Here is a 17,292-nt window from a genome sequence, read left to right as displayed (position 1 = left end):
TTAGCTAGAGCGGCAAATATGTCACCTCCCTATTTAACTTTTTGCAACAAACCCTGAGTCTTAAATGAAGTGGTGTCTTAGTTCTTCTCATCATCCTCCCCCACCCCACCTTCATCTACATTGGGTGGCAGGGCCAGTTCTCTCTCTGTGCCTCCCTTCTCTCCCATGCAATTTAGAGCACCAAGAGATTTGGGGTGCACATTCCAGGAGAACTGGGCTCCTGAGTGGGCAAGTTCATGCTCTGTGGCCAGGCCGGAGAGCAGGCTGCAGACAAGAGGCTTTTGCCCTCTACAGGGGATTTCTCCAGTTTTTTCCTTTTACTGGGTACATCCATTTTCCTGACATTTTGGGGAAAACCTCTACTAGTGAAGTTTCCCCAGGTGTTGAGGGGTGCATCTAAAAGCCCTCACCTGAACCAAGTCCATCTGAACTGAATCTCTAGTATGAAATAACCCTCTGAAGCAATGTAGTAGAGTGTAGAAAATGCCTGGGGGTAAAAAAAAGTGAAGAATAAAAAGAAAGGATGCTCCCAAGCATTGTCCCCTTTCCTGCTTTTTCATTTACAGTGAGCGGGACATTTAAATAATTTTGTAGATTGCTCTTTTCTTAAGTTTGTTTGTTTGTTTGTTTTTCAAATGGGCACTGCACTGGTGCTTATCGCTTTTTTAAAGCTGTACCCACAGAGGGGCAAACTGTCAGCCTGAACGCTCCCGCCAGCCAACCCCTCTCGGTGGAGCCTGGGACCCGGGAGGGAGAGAGTGCATTGAGGGGACCCAGCGGAGCGGCGAGGGCAGAGGGGGTTCCGCGCCGGCCAGGACAGCTCCTGCTCTGACAGGGGAAAGGATGCACAAGAACCTCTCTGGGTACCGCTTCCCGCTCCCACCCCTTGCGGCCCAGACCCGCTCCCGCTTCTCCGCCCCCTCCCCACTTCCCCAGACCCGCTCTGCGCTGGGTGCTCAGGGGAGGCACGTTCGCTGTGCTGGCGTGCCCCAGGCCAGCGCGGGGACCTCTTCACCCCTTCAATTGCAGAGCATCCCCCCACTACACACGAGTTCGCGCCCAGGGCAGTGCAACTGTGGGTGAAACCGTGTCAACGGTCTTGGGAGAAAGGGGTCTCATGAAGAGCTGGAATGAAAACAAGCCGTCGCTGCAGACGCCTCTGTACCGCGAATCTCCGAGCGGAAATAGGCTGTCCCCGTGTCGGGCCAGGGGACAAGCAGCTCGGAGCGGGAAGAGGAGACAAAGTGGCCGCGCAGCTCGGGCAACTTTCCTGGGCAACCAGGCGTCAGCGGGCAGAGACTGTGCCGCCCGCCGCCTCCGCTTCCCGGGCGAGGTTAACGGGCACGCGGCGCCGGGTCTGGTACCCAAAGTGCTGCTGTAACTGACGAGGGAGGGACAGGATGGCTGATGCCGGGAGGAGCAGGCGGGGAGGGGACCCTGCCCAAGAGTGCACTCCGAGCTCCAGAAAGCCGCCCTCCATCCTCATTCTCGGTCCTAGGAGGGGCGCCCGCGCCCGGGTACACTTCACCCCAAATGCCCACTCGCCGTCCCACGGGGCCACCAACTATTCTAGCAGCGCAAGGAAGAGGCAGCGAGAAAGAGAGACAGGAGAACGCGAGAGCAGGCGAGCGCCAGCTAGGAAGGAACGACGCCCGCCCCGAGCATCACGTACCTTGAGCTCCTCAATGTCCAGGTTTGTTGATCTGTCCATGGAGCGAAACTAAAGGAAGTGAAGAGGAACAGGGCAAGTTGTACCAAAAAACAAGCTAGTCTTTTAGTTTCCAGCCCAAACTCAGCTTTATCCTCCTCCAAGCCCTGGCAGCATCTCTCAGTCTCATTCTCCGTGATCACGCCGCCTCCACCGGTTAAAAATAATAAAAATAAATAAATAATAATTATAATTCACTTTGTTTTACTTCCTCAAAGATTTAGTGACAGGTGATCTTTACCGCGGTGCAACACAGCTCAGTCGAATCAAGCGGGGGGGGAAATCCACTCTATTTAAGATTATTTCTTCTTCTGCAATAAGCTTAGAAACCAGCGAATTGCTGCATCCCGAGAAAAAAAGCTGCTTCCCTGGACAGCATCATGCGGCAAATTTCAAGCAAATGTGTTCAAACTGAAGAGAAGAGTATATGATAAAAGCCCTCCTCGGTCGGGCTTACTCTGGTAGCTAATTTAGCACACTGTGAGTTCCAAGCTTCAGCAATGATCAATTTCCGTGGCAGATAACCAAATCCCCGAAGTCCTGCATAGACTTAAAAAATATCTTGCAGCTACGAGGTATTCTCTCAGTGGGGAAAAAAAAGATAAAGTCTGAAGGGAATGTTCTCCTTTGAAGGTTATGCTAAAAGAGTTGAAAGAATAAGGAGGTGTCTCCTACAGAGGAGAGAAAAGAGGGGGAGAGGGGGAGAGAGAGAAAGAGAGAGAGAGAGAGAGGAAAAAAAAAAAATAGAAGCCAGAGAAGGAGAGAAAAATTTTCCTCCTGCTTTGCTGTTTTACTGGCCTTCACCACCAGGTGACTGACTTCATTTCTCTCTTCCCACAGCCAGCACTAAGGGGATTTCTCTCATCTGTCAAAAAGCAACATTTCCTCTCCAGACAAATACTGTGCTGCTGGGTCTTAAAGACTGCCCTCTGCCCGGAATCCACTAGGTGAGGAGCATTTTAGTTCATCTCCCACGTTGCCTCATCTTGTTCCCACAGACCTGGGAGAAACATGCATGAGTGCATCATACATGTCTTCACTTACATCACTGCTGCTTTCAGTGCCAGAGATTGTTTTTTTTTTAAACTTAAGACTTTTAAAGAAAGTGACAAAGAGAAATATTAGAGGAAATTTCCTGCACTGATGCTTAATAGAGAGCAATCTTTTATTGGGAAAAAACATTTTTTAAATAGACCCTGACAGGAGCGTATGCTTAACTTGCAGGGTGTAGATTTGGGGAAAGGTCTCATTTTCTTCGTTTGCATGTCTTAGCGTAAAAGCTTGACTTTTAACAAATATTTTTTATTGAAGTACGGTTGATGTACAATATTGTATAAGTTACAGGTATACAATATAGTGATTCATAATTTTTAAAGGTTATATTCCACTTACAGTTGTTATAAAGTATTGGCTGTATTCCCTGTGTTGTATAATATAACCTTGTAGCTTATTTAATACATAATATTTTGTACCTCTTAGTCCCCCTCCCCCCTTCCTTGTCCCCACTGCAAACCACTGGAACAGATAAATATGTGTTCTCTGTATCTGTGAGTCCCTTTCTCTTACGTTACATTCATTTGCTGTTCTTTTTAGATTTCATGTATAAGTGATTATCATACAGTATTTGTATTTCCCTGTCTCATTTCACTTGCAAAGGCTGGAATTTGAAGGGATTTAAACAGTCTCCTCATTTTATTATGGCACATAAACTGGTGAGGCTTGAAAATGTTTTCAGATTCAGAAAATAACTGAATAAATAATTACCTGTGTTTCTAAAAAGAAATTTTTTTTTTTTTTTTGGATTTAGATGTGCACTAAATGTGTCTAGGCTCCTGTCTCCCAGCCTCACTTTCTAATGTTACCTTTGTCCTCCTGCCTCCCTCTGCTCCAGCCCCACAGGGTCTACCCAGCCCACCTGCCATTCCTTCTGCCACCAGCTCTTTAACACTGGCTCTTGTCCCTTGGTCAGGACCCCTGGTCTCTCTCCCTCTTGCTCTCTGCCTGCTTCACCCTCATGTTTCATGAAACTAGAGCCATCTCTTCAGAGAGGATTTTCCTCAGGTGAGTCCCTCAGACATTCCCCTCCTCTGTCATCTCTTTGCAGCAGTTATTTGCTTTTCCATTATTCCATGTGCACATTTGTTATCTGTTTATCTGTCTCCTCCAGCAGACTGACTATGAGCTCTGGAGTGCAGGTTCTATACCTTTCTTATTTGCCAATATATCCCAAGAGTCCGGCACATAATAAGCCCACACATATGCCTGGACCAGATAAATCTTTTACAGTTATTTCATTACTGTGTAAAACCCTCCATGACTCCCTCACTCCTTAACACGCAGCGACTACTTCTTGCCCTCCCAGTCGGTAGCTCAGATTTATAATCAAGCATGCAGAGTTCTTCAGTTTTCACCTATTCTATTCCTTAAACTTATCAAAGCTAGCTTTCCTTCAAATTTTGACTTGTGCCTACAGCTTTAAAGGCTAATATCAAGTAGCCAATAGTCCATAATTAGTGGAGCTGAACTTCAGGTTCTCAAAATAAATTGTGTGTTCACTTTACATAATTATTTTACATAATACATGATGAAAAATAATAAGGCTGCAAGTGGAGAATAAATTAACTTATGTAAAATGTATAACTCTAAAAAAGGGATCTTTTCTAGCAATTATCAATAATGCAACATGAATAACATCATTACATGTTTTTAAAAGTCAAATTTTTCCATATAATCTTACATTCCTTATCAACTTCTTATTGCCTAACTTTAGAAAGTTGGATATAATCAGCAAATTTATTTTGCACATATTAACAGTGATAATATCTCTGAGATAACTTTAAAATGTGCAATTGTGAAAACACAGTTCAAGAAAGATATCTGCAAAAATAAACATTAATGTTTAAACACTATTCAGAAAGGGGAGAGTCCAGAAATTTTCTTAGTAAGGCATAAAATTATATTTGGAAGAAGAAGTGATATTGTACTAAATAATAAAGGATAAGCTTAACCATATTTTCTAAAGTTGTATATAGTCATATGCATAAAGACTTTAATAAATCTTAGTAATATGAAATTATATCCAACTTTTGATGTCGACCAGACTGGCATTATATGAGTTACAGAACCTATAAGTAATTTCCAAATCACTTCCAAATTTAAGTCCAATTAAATGTCTACAAAGCAAGAGACTTCCAAGTCTTTTACTATTTCATGAATTCCCATGCAAATACTCCTGAAATTTAAAAATGAAATTTGATCACAAAATATTGTTTTCTGAACAAGTTTATATAACCTTTCAAGGCAATCAGGATTCGATTCCACTTCAACTGGCATGTGACTAAGGAAGACAACATGAGAAAATGAAATAACTTTAAGTAAACTTGAAATAAGGCAATGGAAAGATGGAGAAGTGAACTGAGGAAAAGAATATTATTTAGATGTCCTGAAATCATAATATCAAGATGAAGGATGGCTCCCCATGGCTGCTCCAGGAGATGTGGAAGAAGCAAGATTCAATTTTAGCAAAGATGTATAATTCACAGGCAACAGCAAATAGCAATTACAACCCCCAAGCAGGGGGAAGGCAGTGCTGAAACACCTGCAGGTCCTGAGATGTTACATTTCAAGATCACTCATCCCTGGACGCATTCATCAGTCACCTTCTACCATAAGGTATCAAAGGAAATGTAAACAAGCCATTAGGAGCTTCTTTATTTTAACTAATTTACAGAAGTGGGAAACAGATATTCTTTTTTCCAATAGACAATATAATTTTTATCCATCATACATGCCTTAAAAACCCTTCTACAAGTTTCAGTTTTATAGGCCTTTATATTCCCCTCTCCCAACTCTTGAGCCCAATTTAAAACTTTTATGCTTTATATTTTGATTTTCTTAGGGTACTACATAGAAGACTATATTTTATTTCAGTTTTCTGTAATTATTAAAGGGCTAAGTACTGTGTTATGATTCATTAAAAGACGGTAATAACTTACATAGTTGCCCCCAGTTAGTTTCTAGTGATTAGCATTCGTATTCATGTGATCTAGACACTTGTCACAGGAAAGGTTTCTTTCTCAAAAATGTTATTCTTCATTCCATGATGTTTTAAAAATATGCACTAGAAATATTGGAAAATATAAAATACTTGGTAGTTTTTATTTTTATGCATGTAAGAAATGCAAGTATTTATATGTGAATAGATGGGGAATAATAAATTAAATGAGCTATTAGCATTTAATACTGTGATGTAGTGGAAGGATAACCCTTGGCGATTCCCCAACATGATCACCTCTATTATAACAGATGTATTTTTTGTTTGTTTAAAAACAAATCAAATTATGTTACAATAATTTCTGCTCAACTTTAACCTAGGTCATGCTCCTACTCAAATTTTTCTTCAAGAAAAAAACAAAAGAAAAGAAAGGAAAAGGAAAATAGGATTAGCTCAGACAACAAGAGAAAGCAAAGGATAAAAAGAATAAGAGGACACAGACATGCCTCTTTATAGCCAAAAAAAGCCAGAATGTAGAATTAAAGCTACTAAAAAATTGAAACTGGGAACATATCTCCCATTCCTTTTAGATTTAATGTAGAAAACTACTGGCAACTGTGTATTTTAGTTAAAATTATATTTAATTATTTAGCCACATATGATTTTAAAAGTACCTTAGTCATGAGAATACATATGCTTTGTATAGCACTGTTTAGTTTATAAAAGAAATGGAGCATCTTCTTTGCAGAATTTAGAGATTTGTGATTAACACTAACAGTTTTAAAAGCATCCCCCAAACCGTTATTTATTGTAATTACAGTTGGAAGTTTTAAAAACAATCCTCATCAAAACGTTAAACTTCGTATGGTGTATAAAAAATAGAAACATAACATATCTACCAAAAAAAAAAAAGCCTGATCAAAACTTGAATCAAAGTTCACAACAAATGCATAGCAGTTAACACTATAACACAGTAATAATTAAAACAAAAGAGAAGCATGCCAGCTGGACCAAAGAATATCGCATCACAATTATATAATCACAAATGAATGGGAAAGAAAAGATGTCAAATTCTTCTGCCCAAAGGCACTGTTGATCCTCAATGCACTTTCCCATCAGTGAGCCCTAAAATTATAACCACATGCCAAATAAATACAACTGAAGAATTTGTTAAATCACAACATTCAACCTCACACCAACAATCTTTCACTATTAGAAAAAAAAAGGAAAGCCTTTGGCTTATTACTTATATTGACTGTATAAGTTGGTTCATTTAATTTCAAGAGCTCAATTCTTTAGCAAAATTAATTGCTAGAAACAGGCTTAATATAAAAAAATTTTTTAAACTAAACCTTTGGAAGGAAAGTGACTTTTCTGAAAATATTTTTTATTCCAGCTGAAGAACCCGAGACTGTTATGCTATTCCCATGTACACAGAGAGTGATAAACCAACATAATACCTACAATAAAATCTTTATGAACTGTCAGTCTTTCAACGTGTTCTATTGCCATCACTCTAACAAGAAATGGAGACACATGAGGGACAGGGCCATGCATTTGGTGAGAGATTTGGGTAAAACTGTAATTGATTCTAAAAAAAAAAAAATATCTGAATAGCCAGGAGAAACTGAAAGTAGTATTGGGCTTGGATGGAGTACTTTGGGAGCAGAAAAAAAAAAAAATACTAAGGAATCTGGAAGAAAATACTTATGGTGATTAAATTCTAAAACAAGTCCCTTGCTTTCAATTAACTTCTAGTTTGGAATATTTCCTATTCTGAGAATAACAAAGACTAATACCATAAAATAGAACATTATTGTTTTTTCTGTTCTGTTCGTTGGCGTACAATTGTTTTTGAAACTTGTTTTTAGGTAATTTTAGTTAATGTGAAATTCCTTCTCTTTTTATTCCCATGCCTGTACTAAACAAAATAAAATAAAGATTAAATGAATGGAATTATATTTAATATGTTAATCTCTTATATGTACCTTAAGGAATTACCTAGCTATAAAGTTGATTTCTAAAGAATATTGTATCCTTAAGTAAGATAATTTTGTTTGAGTATTTCAATTTTTTCTTATTTGGGGGTATGGGGTAGGGTCCAAAGGCTTTCCAGAGTTAACTTTTACTACGTAGTATCTTTTGGCAATCAGTTTCCTATTACCATCAATACATAGTATTGTCATGGATCTGTAGAATTTCGAAAATTTTCTCCAGAACAGAATTTTGGTCACTGTTAACATTCTTATTGTATATGAAATACTTCAAAGTTCTCCAAGAACACTGAATGAAAACATTAAAAATAATAATAAGTACAATTCTGTAGTGTTTAATACTGTCGTTGGCTTGCTTAAAATAAAAAAATAAAACAGGAAGGCAAAGTGGAGGCTTATGGAGCCGTGAGTTAGTTGGAATCATCCATCCTGGATGACAAACTGTGTTTACACCCAGTGGTCACAAGGTGCTTAATCAGCCATAGCAACAGTGAAGCCCATACAGCATGATACCTCCTGGGTTCTCTTCACGGTCTACCCATTTATGACTATCGAGAGGACCCGGTTAGGGGACACATATTTGAGTTTTTTAAAAGCTTAATTATGCGTGCCAATTTGGTTACATAAACTGATATATTCTTGATATTGAACTGAGAGTACATCCTCAGTAAACGGCAGCCTGAATAATGCCATACGTCATCATGACAAGAGGTTTTCTAAAGAGCCCAGAAATATCTGTCTTTGTTCTCATTGCAAATACAATTTCATATGTTTGGCAATAACTTTTAGACGAGAAGGCGAAGGAACGCCAAATGTGGGGTCCTCAGCATTTTCCTGCTCTGAATGCAGTCACCTTCGTCTTTGAACACTTCACAATCTGGCTGGTTTTCCTGATGCTCCTCAGAATGTATTCATAATAAAGACTGCAAACGTCCTTATTTTTCAAAGTTGATGCATTTGGAAATGTATGTTTGAAAGGGGGATATTTCCCAAAAACATAGCTGGGCATGTGAATTTCTTCGATCTAGAGAATAAAGACAATTTTTATCTGTGATTATTTTTCTTTTGATTTGTAAAGTACATATAGCTAAAATGCATGTTTATTAGAGGTCTGAACATTAAAGACAGAATGAAACAACTTTATAGATTTTTCTTTCAATAATCCATTTTAGTAGCAGTCTCAGTCTATGGTAAATTGTAGCACATGTTATAAAATCACCTTCATAATTCTTTGTTACTGTATTGTTCTTAATTATATGGTAATGTTGTAAACCTATTTTTCTACCTGTTTTTCTGATCTGGAAGCAAAATATAAATTATCTATATTTTCATTAAAAACTAATTTCACAAAAATACATTTTCTGAATACATTTTATGAGTTGTCTGCACACCCTAGAAGTTTATTCTGCATTTATCATCCTTCTTGTCCACATCCGATAAGGGTGTTGCGGAGCAGGCAATCCTTAGGGGCTGGGACACTTCTGCAAGCCACTTCCTGATGGAGATAATTTGGGAGCTGTATTCGTTTTCTAGAGCTACCATAACAACATATCACCCACTGGTGGCTAAACAAAAGATATGTATTTTCTCACAGTTCTGGAGGCTAGAAGTCTGAGATCAAGGTGTCTGCATGTTTGGTTTCTTCTGAGAGATGTGAGTGAAGGGTCTGCTCTGGACATCTCCCCTTGACCTGCAGGGGACTGACTGCCTGCTCACTGTGTCTTCATATATATGTGTGTATCCTTATGTCTCTTCGTGTGTCCCAATTTCTTATCATTATAAGATCTTGGTCAGATTGGGTTAGGACTCACCAAATAGGCTCATCTTAAACTAAAGGCTCTATCTCCAAATACAATCACATGTTGAGGTACTGGGGGCTAGAGTTTCGACATGAATTGTGGAGTGGACTTAATCCAATGCATAACAAAAGCTCAAAGTTGTTTTGCAGTTGGAACATCCAATATTAAAGGTAGTTTTTTGGCAATGAAATGCCCTCAAATTATTAGTAGGCTTATGATCTATTTCCTTCCATTTAACTTTATGTGTCAGTGGCCACATCCAAATTTCTTTCCAAGACAAAACTTTCAGATGTGCATTAAATCTTTGCTTCCTTTTCAATGTCCTCTTTGTTAAACTAATGGGTGACTTACATGATGACATAGGGACACTAGACTTGGGTGGTCTTAATCTGAAGTTTTGCCACAAGTCTGATGGACTTTATTAAACTGAAAAAAAATTTTGCTGACCCTTTGCCACACAAAGCTTCTTAAAATTTTTACTCTTACTTTGTGGGGCCTCAAAGCAGTTGATATGTCCACCCTTTTGGTGCCTCAAATTTCTGGACTGTCTCTATTTCCCTTATATCTCTATCTTAAAAATACTTTGCCAAAGGCAGCTAATTTTAGTGAATGCACACTACAAACATTTTTTTCCAAGTTTTTCCTCTTGAGCTGAAAGCTCAGTAATCTGCCTTCCAAGTTATCACTGGCAACAGTCTTACCAGATTTTTGTCATGGGTGACTAATAAGCCAATACCACATTTTAGGTGTTTCTGGCTAGTTGTTGAGGAAAAGGGATAGGCGTTGGGGAGATTTCTGGGAATAAGCCAGGAATGGCGTACATCACTTCTGTTCACACTGCATTGACCAGAAGGTGGTCCCACAGCCCCGCCTAACTGCAGAGGAGCTTAGGAAATGCAGCATTGCTATGTAGTAGGAAAGGAGTTGTGTGAGCACTGGCACTGTCTAACACAAGACTCTAGGGAATTTTTTGCATATTTGTTGGTTGTAACCAAAAAAAAAAAAAGAGAATAATACAAAATTCCATTAACACTGAAATTAATGTATACATACATGCATTCATGGAGTCTAGTTCCATAGAGTTAAGTGCACAGATGTAAAACCGAATAAAATATCAATGTGGTTAATATAATTTAATTATATAAATGTATGTTATGAAATTCATAGGTTTGGCAAATTCATAGGTTTGGGAGATTGATGCAGCCGGCACATTTATTCACCCTTGTTCTCATCACACTCCATCAGTCCACCAGCCCGCCCCCGCCACTGGTGTATTCCTTCACAAACACTCACTGAGAACCATCTACCTCTCAGGCCCTGAGCTTTTCATACTGTTTCAGATATAGTTAAAAAGCCCTTCGACTATTAACAAAAGCCAACCCTTTGCCAAAATAGAAGCCTCTAACGGGAACATCTCCTAATAGTTAAACAACCCATTAGGTCAAAAATAGAATGGTCAAGACAAACAAAACGAATTGTTCCAAACATTCATTTCCAGACACTGTGTGTTCCAGAAAATTACTGGAGGAGTGTTCATAGCAAAGTACAAAAGGAACAGTTATGCCTTTGACTTTATTGCATACCATCTCGTAGAAGCACAAAATTTAGAAAAAACTGGACAGAGACTATAAAGACAATGTTGGTCAACCTTGTATAGGGAAAAAAAGAAGATGCATACATAAATAGAATTATCTAAAGCAGAAAGTGCCAAAGCCAGGATTAGAATCTCTCCAAGGATAGAATAAGAAATATTAAAATGGGGAGCTAGCTTGGAAGATACCAAAGTATTTACGTAATAATGATAAAATAAAAAAGAAATTATAGAATTACAGCTTACCAAATATTATTTTTAATATAATTATCCATAGTGATTTTCCACATGGAGGAAATACACTTATATCCACTATAAATAAACTAACACTGTTTTCATCTTTTTCTTTCCTCCTCCAGTGTTGGGATCTATAGTTGTGTTAAGAATATTCCTTATTTACTTCTTACTGGCACAAAAGTAGAAAGGAAGATCAATGAAACAGAATAGAGAACCCAGAGGTAAACCCAAGCACATATGGGCACCTTATCTTTGACAAAGGAGACAAGAATATACAATGGAAAAAAAGACAGCCTCTTCAAGAAGTGGTGCTGGGAAAGTTGGACAGCTACATGTAAAAGAATGAAATTAGAACACTTCCTAACACCATACACAAAAATAAACTCCAAATGGATTAAAGACCTACATGTAAGGCCAGACACTCTAAAACTCCTAGAGGAAAACATAGGCAGAACACTCTAGGACATACATCAAAGCAACATCCTTTTTGACCCACCTCCTAGAATCATGGACATAAAATCAAGAATAAACAAATGGGACCTCATGAAACTTTAAAGCTTTTGTACAGCAAAAGAAACCATAAACAAGACAAGAAGACAGCCCTCCGAATGGGAGAAAATACTTGCCAATGAAGCAATGGACAAAGGATTAATCTCCAAAATATACAAGCAGCTCATGCAGCTTAATACCAAAAAAGCAAATAACCCCATCCACAAATGGGCAGAAGACCTCAATAGACATTTCTCCAAAGAAGACATACAGATGGCCAACAAACACATGAAAAGATGTTCAATGTCACTAATCATTAGAGAAATGCAAGTCCAAGCCACAATGTGGTATCACCTCACACCGATCAGAATGGCCATCATCACAAAATCTGGAAACAACAAATGTTGGAGAGGGTGTGGAGAAAAGGGAACTCTCCTGCACTGTTGATGGGATTATAAGTTGGTACAGCCACTATGGAAAACAGTTTGGAGGTTCCTTAAAAAATTAAAAGTAGAACTACCATATGACCCAGTAATCCCACTCCTGGGCATATACCCAGAGAAAACCATAATCCCAAAAGAAACATGTACCATAATGTTCATTGCTGCACTTTTTACAATAGCCAGGACATGGAAGCAACCTAAATGCCCTTCAACAGATGAATGGATAAAGAAAATGTGGCACATATATACAATGGAATATTACTCAGCCATAAAAAGGAATGAAATGGAGCTATATGTAATGAGGTGGATAGACCTAGAGTCTGTCATACAGAGTGAAGTAAGCCAGAAAGAGAAAAACAAATACTGTATGCTAACTCATATATATGGAATCTAAAAAAAAAAAGGTACTGATGAACCCAGTGACAGGGCAAGAATAAGGATGCAGATGCAGAGAATGGACTGGAGGACACGGGGTTGGGGTGGGGTGGGTGGCGAAGGGGAAGCTGGGATGAAGTGAGAGAGTAGCATAGACATAGATAGACTACCAACTGTAAAATAGATAGCTAGTGGGAAGTTGCTGTATAACAAAGGGAGATCAACTCAATGATAGGTGATGACTTAGAGGGCCAGGACAGGGTGGGTGGGAGGGAGTCGTGGGAGGGAGTGGATATGGGGATATATGTATAAATACAGCTGATTCACTTTGGTGTACCGCAAAAGGTGGTACAAAAGTGTAAAGCAATTATATTCCAATAAAGAGCTTAAAAAAATAAATTAAAAAAAAAAACAAAACACTTTTCAGCCCTACAACAAGCATATGAGATCCCAGTTTTCCCAGATTCTTGCCAGAGGATTTCTCCTTTTTAATTCTTTGCTAATTTAACAGACAAAAAGAAACTAATGGCTTCTTGTTTTACAGTGCATTCCTCTATTGTTCAATTTTTTACATGCCTTTAGCCATTTGTTTTGCCTCTTTTGTGAACATTCTGATCATGACCTTTGCTCTTTTATGTTTTGATTTTTTTGCTAGGATCTATAATTAAAATATTCTCACTTCACTTCCATTCAAGTTCGTTATAACTAAGTTTTCTCCCACTGAAAGAACAATACATTACATTACCTTAGGTGTCGGGGTAAAAAATGGTTCATCTGTCATTTTATTGCTGTGTAATTAGAATAGAAAAACTTTTCTTTATGGAATGCAACCTGACACTTTAACTTGTTTGGGAAAATATATAATGGGTTATGCTTATATTAAATTGCCTTGAGTGTAAACAAACAAAAAAAAGAATATTCCTTATTTACTTCTAACTTACATCACTTTCTTGCTCCAACTCTAAGTTGGATATTATTCAATTTTAGTACTGCTAATAGCTCACCACTGGCAGATTTTCCATTCAATTTTTAAAGTAAGTAACAGCAACATTTTCTTCTCTTATGGAATAAATACTATTACAAGAAAATGCATAAGCACACTTTTTTCAGCCTTACTGGAATTCCTAGGTCCCTCTTCTAAGCTCCTATAACAGCATTTTACATGTATTCGTCTGCCAAGATTTTAAACTTTTTAACCGGTCCCCACTTGCCTAGCATCGTGCCTTGCGCAGAGTAAAAGCCCCACAACTATTTGTGAAATAAGTGAATCTTTATACATGAACAATCTCTTTCTCTCTCTCTCTCTCTCTCACACACACACACAAACACACACACACACACACACACACACAGAGGATAACAAGTGCTATGCTGCTTAATGGCTGATTATTGATTCTAGGTCCTTAAGGTTTATTCTCCTCTGTTTAACTTTCATAATGTAGATATGGTCAGACTTACCATCTTTTGGTGACAAATATGAGGAAGCCCAGATCTTTATCATGTTATTCAAAATGTTTATTACTTATTGCAATGGATTGGGGGGCCTCCATTTCACGAATTATACATAATAATTTAAAAGTAAGCACTGTCACAGCTCGGTCAAATCATACTGCATCTGATTTCCTTGTTAACTATTTTATGATCCCTTACTCTTGTGTAAGTAACCAGCCTTGTTTCTTAGTCCTAAGAATAAATGACCTACACCCGAATAAGAACTTGTTAAAAGGCAAAGTTCTACAAAGTTACTCAGAATTAAAATTTTATCATATCAACTTAAAAATAGAAACATATTTAGAAAACAGTAATTCTCCTTCAAGGCATTTGTTTAATATGAGCATGATATCATAATCATATTATGAATAAACCCAAAATTACGAATATAAGAGTGGGGTTGTTATTTGATTCACAAAGACGTTTGACAGTCTTCAAGGAATAGATAGCTTAAGTGTGATGATACGTTCAAGTCAAAATAACCAAACATCCAATATCCTATGGCAATAAAACTGTAATTTCTGCTATAATCAGACTAATTTGTGTAAGCTCTTATTTGATTATCAACTTATAATGGGTTCCTATTTAAACAAGCTAACCAAAGTTGCTTATTAAAAGACAAAAATGAAAAAGGGAAGCTTCTCTGACAGAATATTTGCCCACAGGGGACTTTCCTTAACACACAGTCCCATGTGAGTCTGCTGCACACACGAGTGAGAAGTATCTTGAGTCCTATGATCCCATCTGTAGCAAAGGGTGAAAGACATTTTAGCACCAAGAGCAGAGCTAACAGTAGGAGTCCTGGCCCTGTGAACCAGGTATGTGAATGTGACTATTGATCGATCACTTTAACTTTCAATTTTACAAACATCCTTAACGTATAAAATAAGGATATCATCTATCTTATGGATTTATATTTTTGAGAATCAAATGAGATGACAGATAAAACTATTAACAAAGTACTAGTACGGAATCGTAGGTAAGCATGCTATATAATGCCACTGCTATAAAATATTGCTATCTTTATTGTTTCTATCATTTCAGCAGTGGTACTGGTAGTAGTAGTAGTAATAATAGTGGTAGCAGCAAGAGTAGTCGTAGCAGCAATTGTAACAGCAGCAAAATGCAGTAAGGTCTTAAGAATAAGAGAAGAAAAGGGGGGATCTAAGGCCTGTAGATATGAAACCCTTGTTTTCCCGGCCGTCCCACCTGGGGACTAAAATGAGTATTTTTACATCAGTTAGGTCATAGTATTTCTCTGTCTCTGCTTTTGAATACCCTTAATCCTTCACCTCAGTTTCTCCCCATACCTCTGGATTTGCCACAGAGATGTCTTGCTGGTCTCCACAGATGACTTCCCTGATAATAGTGTCATATCTACGATTTCGCTCTTTAGAGCACCCGGGGGGGTCTGCCGTGCCTGCATCAGGAGCTTGGCCTCCACTGCCCTCGGACAGGATCACCACTGAGCCTCCCCAAAGTGCCGCCACTGCTCACAATCCCTGCCAACGTCAAGGCTGCTTCTGCCAACGCCTGCGAATGTCTGCACCGAGGCTGCAATACCCTCTGTCAAGACTGTGGATGCACCAAGGACGCAGCCCAGAGTCACAGAGGAACATAACTGTGCCAGAGACAGAGTCTTCACCCAGCCTGGCTTCCGACAAACATTTGGATTCTCCAAACATTTATCAACTCCTATGCGAGACATTGTCTTTGACTTTTTTTTACAACATCATGCTAGAATGGTGATTTTTTTGACTTCAGAATTACTTATAGAGTGGTGACTACAAGATGATACATTAGATGGTTTTAAAAATGCATAAAATATGACAATTCTCTCCTTTCTGAAAGGCAATCATATTATGGTTTATATGTTACTGTAAGGTAATTGCAAATGACAGCAGTTTTAGGAATAACAGCATTCTGAACAAGAGAATTTTTGAGGAGGGAGAAATTAGGAAAAAAGGCACAAATATACATTCCTAAATTTGTACTAATTCATCTTCAAGAAAATAAATAAAACACTGTAAAAAAAAAACTTCTTGCCCAGCAGGTATTATTTTAATAAGTAAAATGCAAGCAAGGGTCAACAGTCAAGGAAAGAAGTATCACTAGTTTTAAATCTGCTTTTAGTCCAACTTGTGTTATGGGCCTCAGTGGTACTTTTTAGTTCAGTTTTAAACAGTAAGCTCTTTACCATTGCTCCGTTAACTGAAAATTGCCTAATGCATTTCTGCATTTTTGGCCAAGAGCAACTCTTTTCTTTCAGTAGTCTACTTCTTAATGCCATTTACACATTCATTTACCTCTACAACCATTATTACCTCCTTTCCTCCCATGGTAGAGAGTCAGTGTCCCTCCTGCTATCGAGGGCTAATTAATCCCTCCACCTATGCTCTGGTTTCTTTTCCTTACTCAAACAATACGCTCACTCTCCTCTTCTATATCTTCCAGCTCTCTCTCTCTATTGGTTACATAAAGACATCAACCTTGGTTTCTTTGAAAATAGAAAACATTTTAAATCCTACAGTTGCTCTGTGTCCAACTTTCCTCTCCAGCCAAGCTCTTAAAAACAATTGTGTAAGCTTGCCTTTTCTATTTGCTCATTTCCTGTTCACTCTTCAATCCCTGATAATCTGATTTCAGCTCTCCAAAGGGAGTGCAAAGACAATAATCATGAAATGATTCTAAAGCCAGTGGCTACTTTTTAGTGTCTACTTAATGTTTCTATACCTTTTAATTGACTCGCTTGTTCGCACTGGCTGCCGTAACATTTCATTTGCCTTCTCAGTCAGGGTCACCTTCGTGGATTCATCGACTCCTGCCCGTTCCTCAAAAGTCGATTCACCTAGGTCACCACCAGAACCTTGTCTCTTAAGTGCAAATCTAGTGCAACTCTTTGTTTTAAATCAGGAAGTGGTTTCCCATTTCCTGCAAGTCTCCATTTTTTAGCCTAATGGTCTACTTTGTAAAACCAACTCATTCTCCCTCTGAACCACACGCAGCTTCCCGAAGCGCCAGAACTTTTCATGCCTCAGAGTTTGTGCACATGTTTCCTCTGCCTGCCGGTCTCCTGAGAGGAGCCTAGACCATTTGCTTTCAGTCAGCAAATATTTATTAAACACCTACAATATATAGGAAAATATGCTGGGCTCCACGGATGCAATGAAA

General features: G+C 38.5%; 1 protein-coding gene across 1 annotated transcript in view; it reads right to left on the bottom strand.

The window, feature by feature from the left end:
* SGCZ (sarcoglycan zeta) overlaps nt 1-1,815 on the bottom strand; it is a 988,084-nt gene extending 986,269 nt beyond the window's left edge. The window contains exon 1 of the mRNA XM_057697937.1: nt 1,673-1,815. Within this exon, the coding sequence (XP_057553920.1) occupies nt 1,673-1,711 (39 nt within the window). The 5' untranslated portion in view covers nt 1,712-1,815. The remainder of the gene's footprint in view (nt 1-1,672) is intronic.
* Between the last annotated feature and the right edge of the window lie 15,477 nt (nt 1,816-17,292).

The sequence above is a fragment of the Hippopotamus amphibius genome, chromosome 10 (genome assembly GCF_030028045.1).
Source record: "Hippopotamus amphibius kiboko isolate mHipAmp2 chromosome 10, mHipAmp2.hap2, whole genome shotgun sequence".
Classification (NCBI taxonomy): domain Eukaryota; kingdom Metazoa; phylum Chordata; class Mammalia; order Artiodactyla; family Hippopotamidae; genus Hippopotamus; species Hippopotamus amphibius.
Note: the sequence above shows the minus strand (reverse complement) of the source record. Positions and strands in the feature narration are given on the sequence as shown.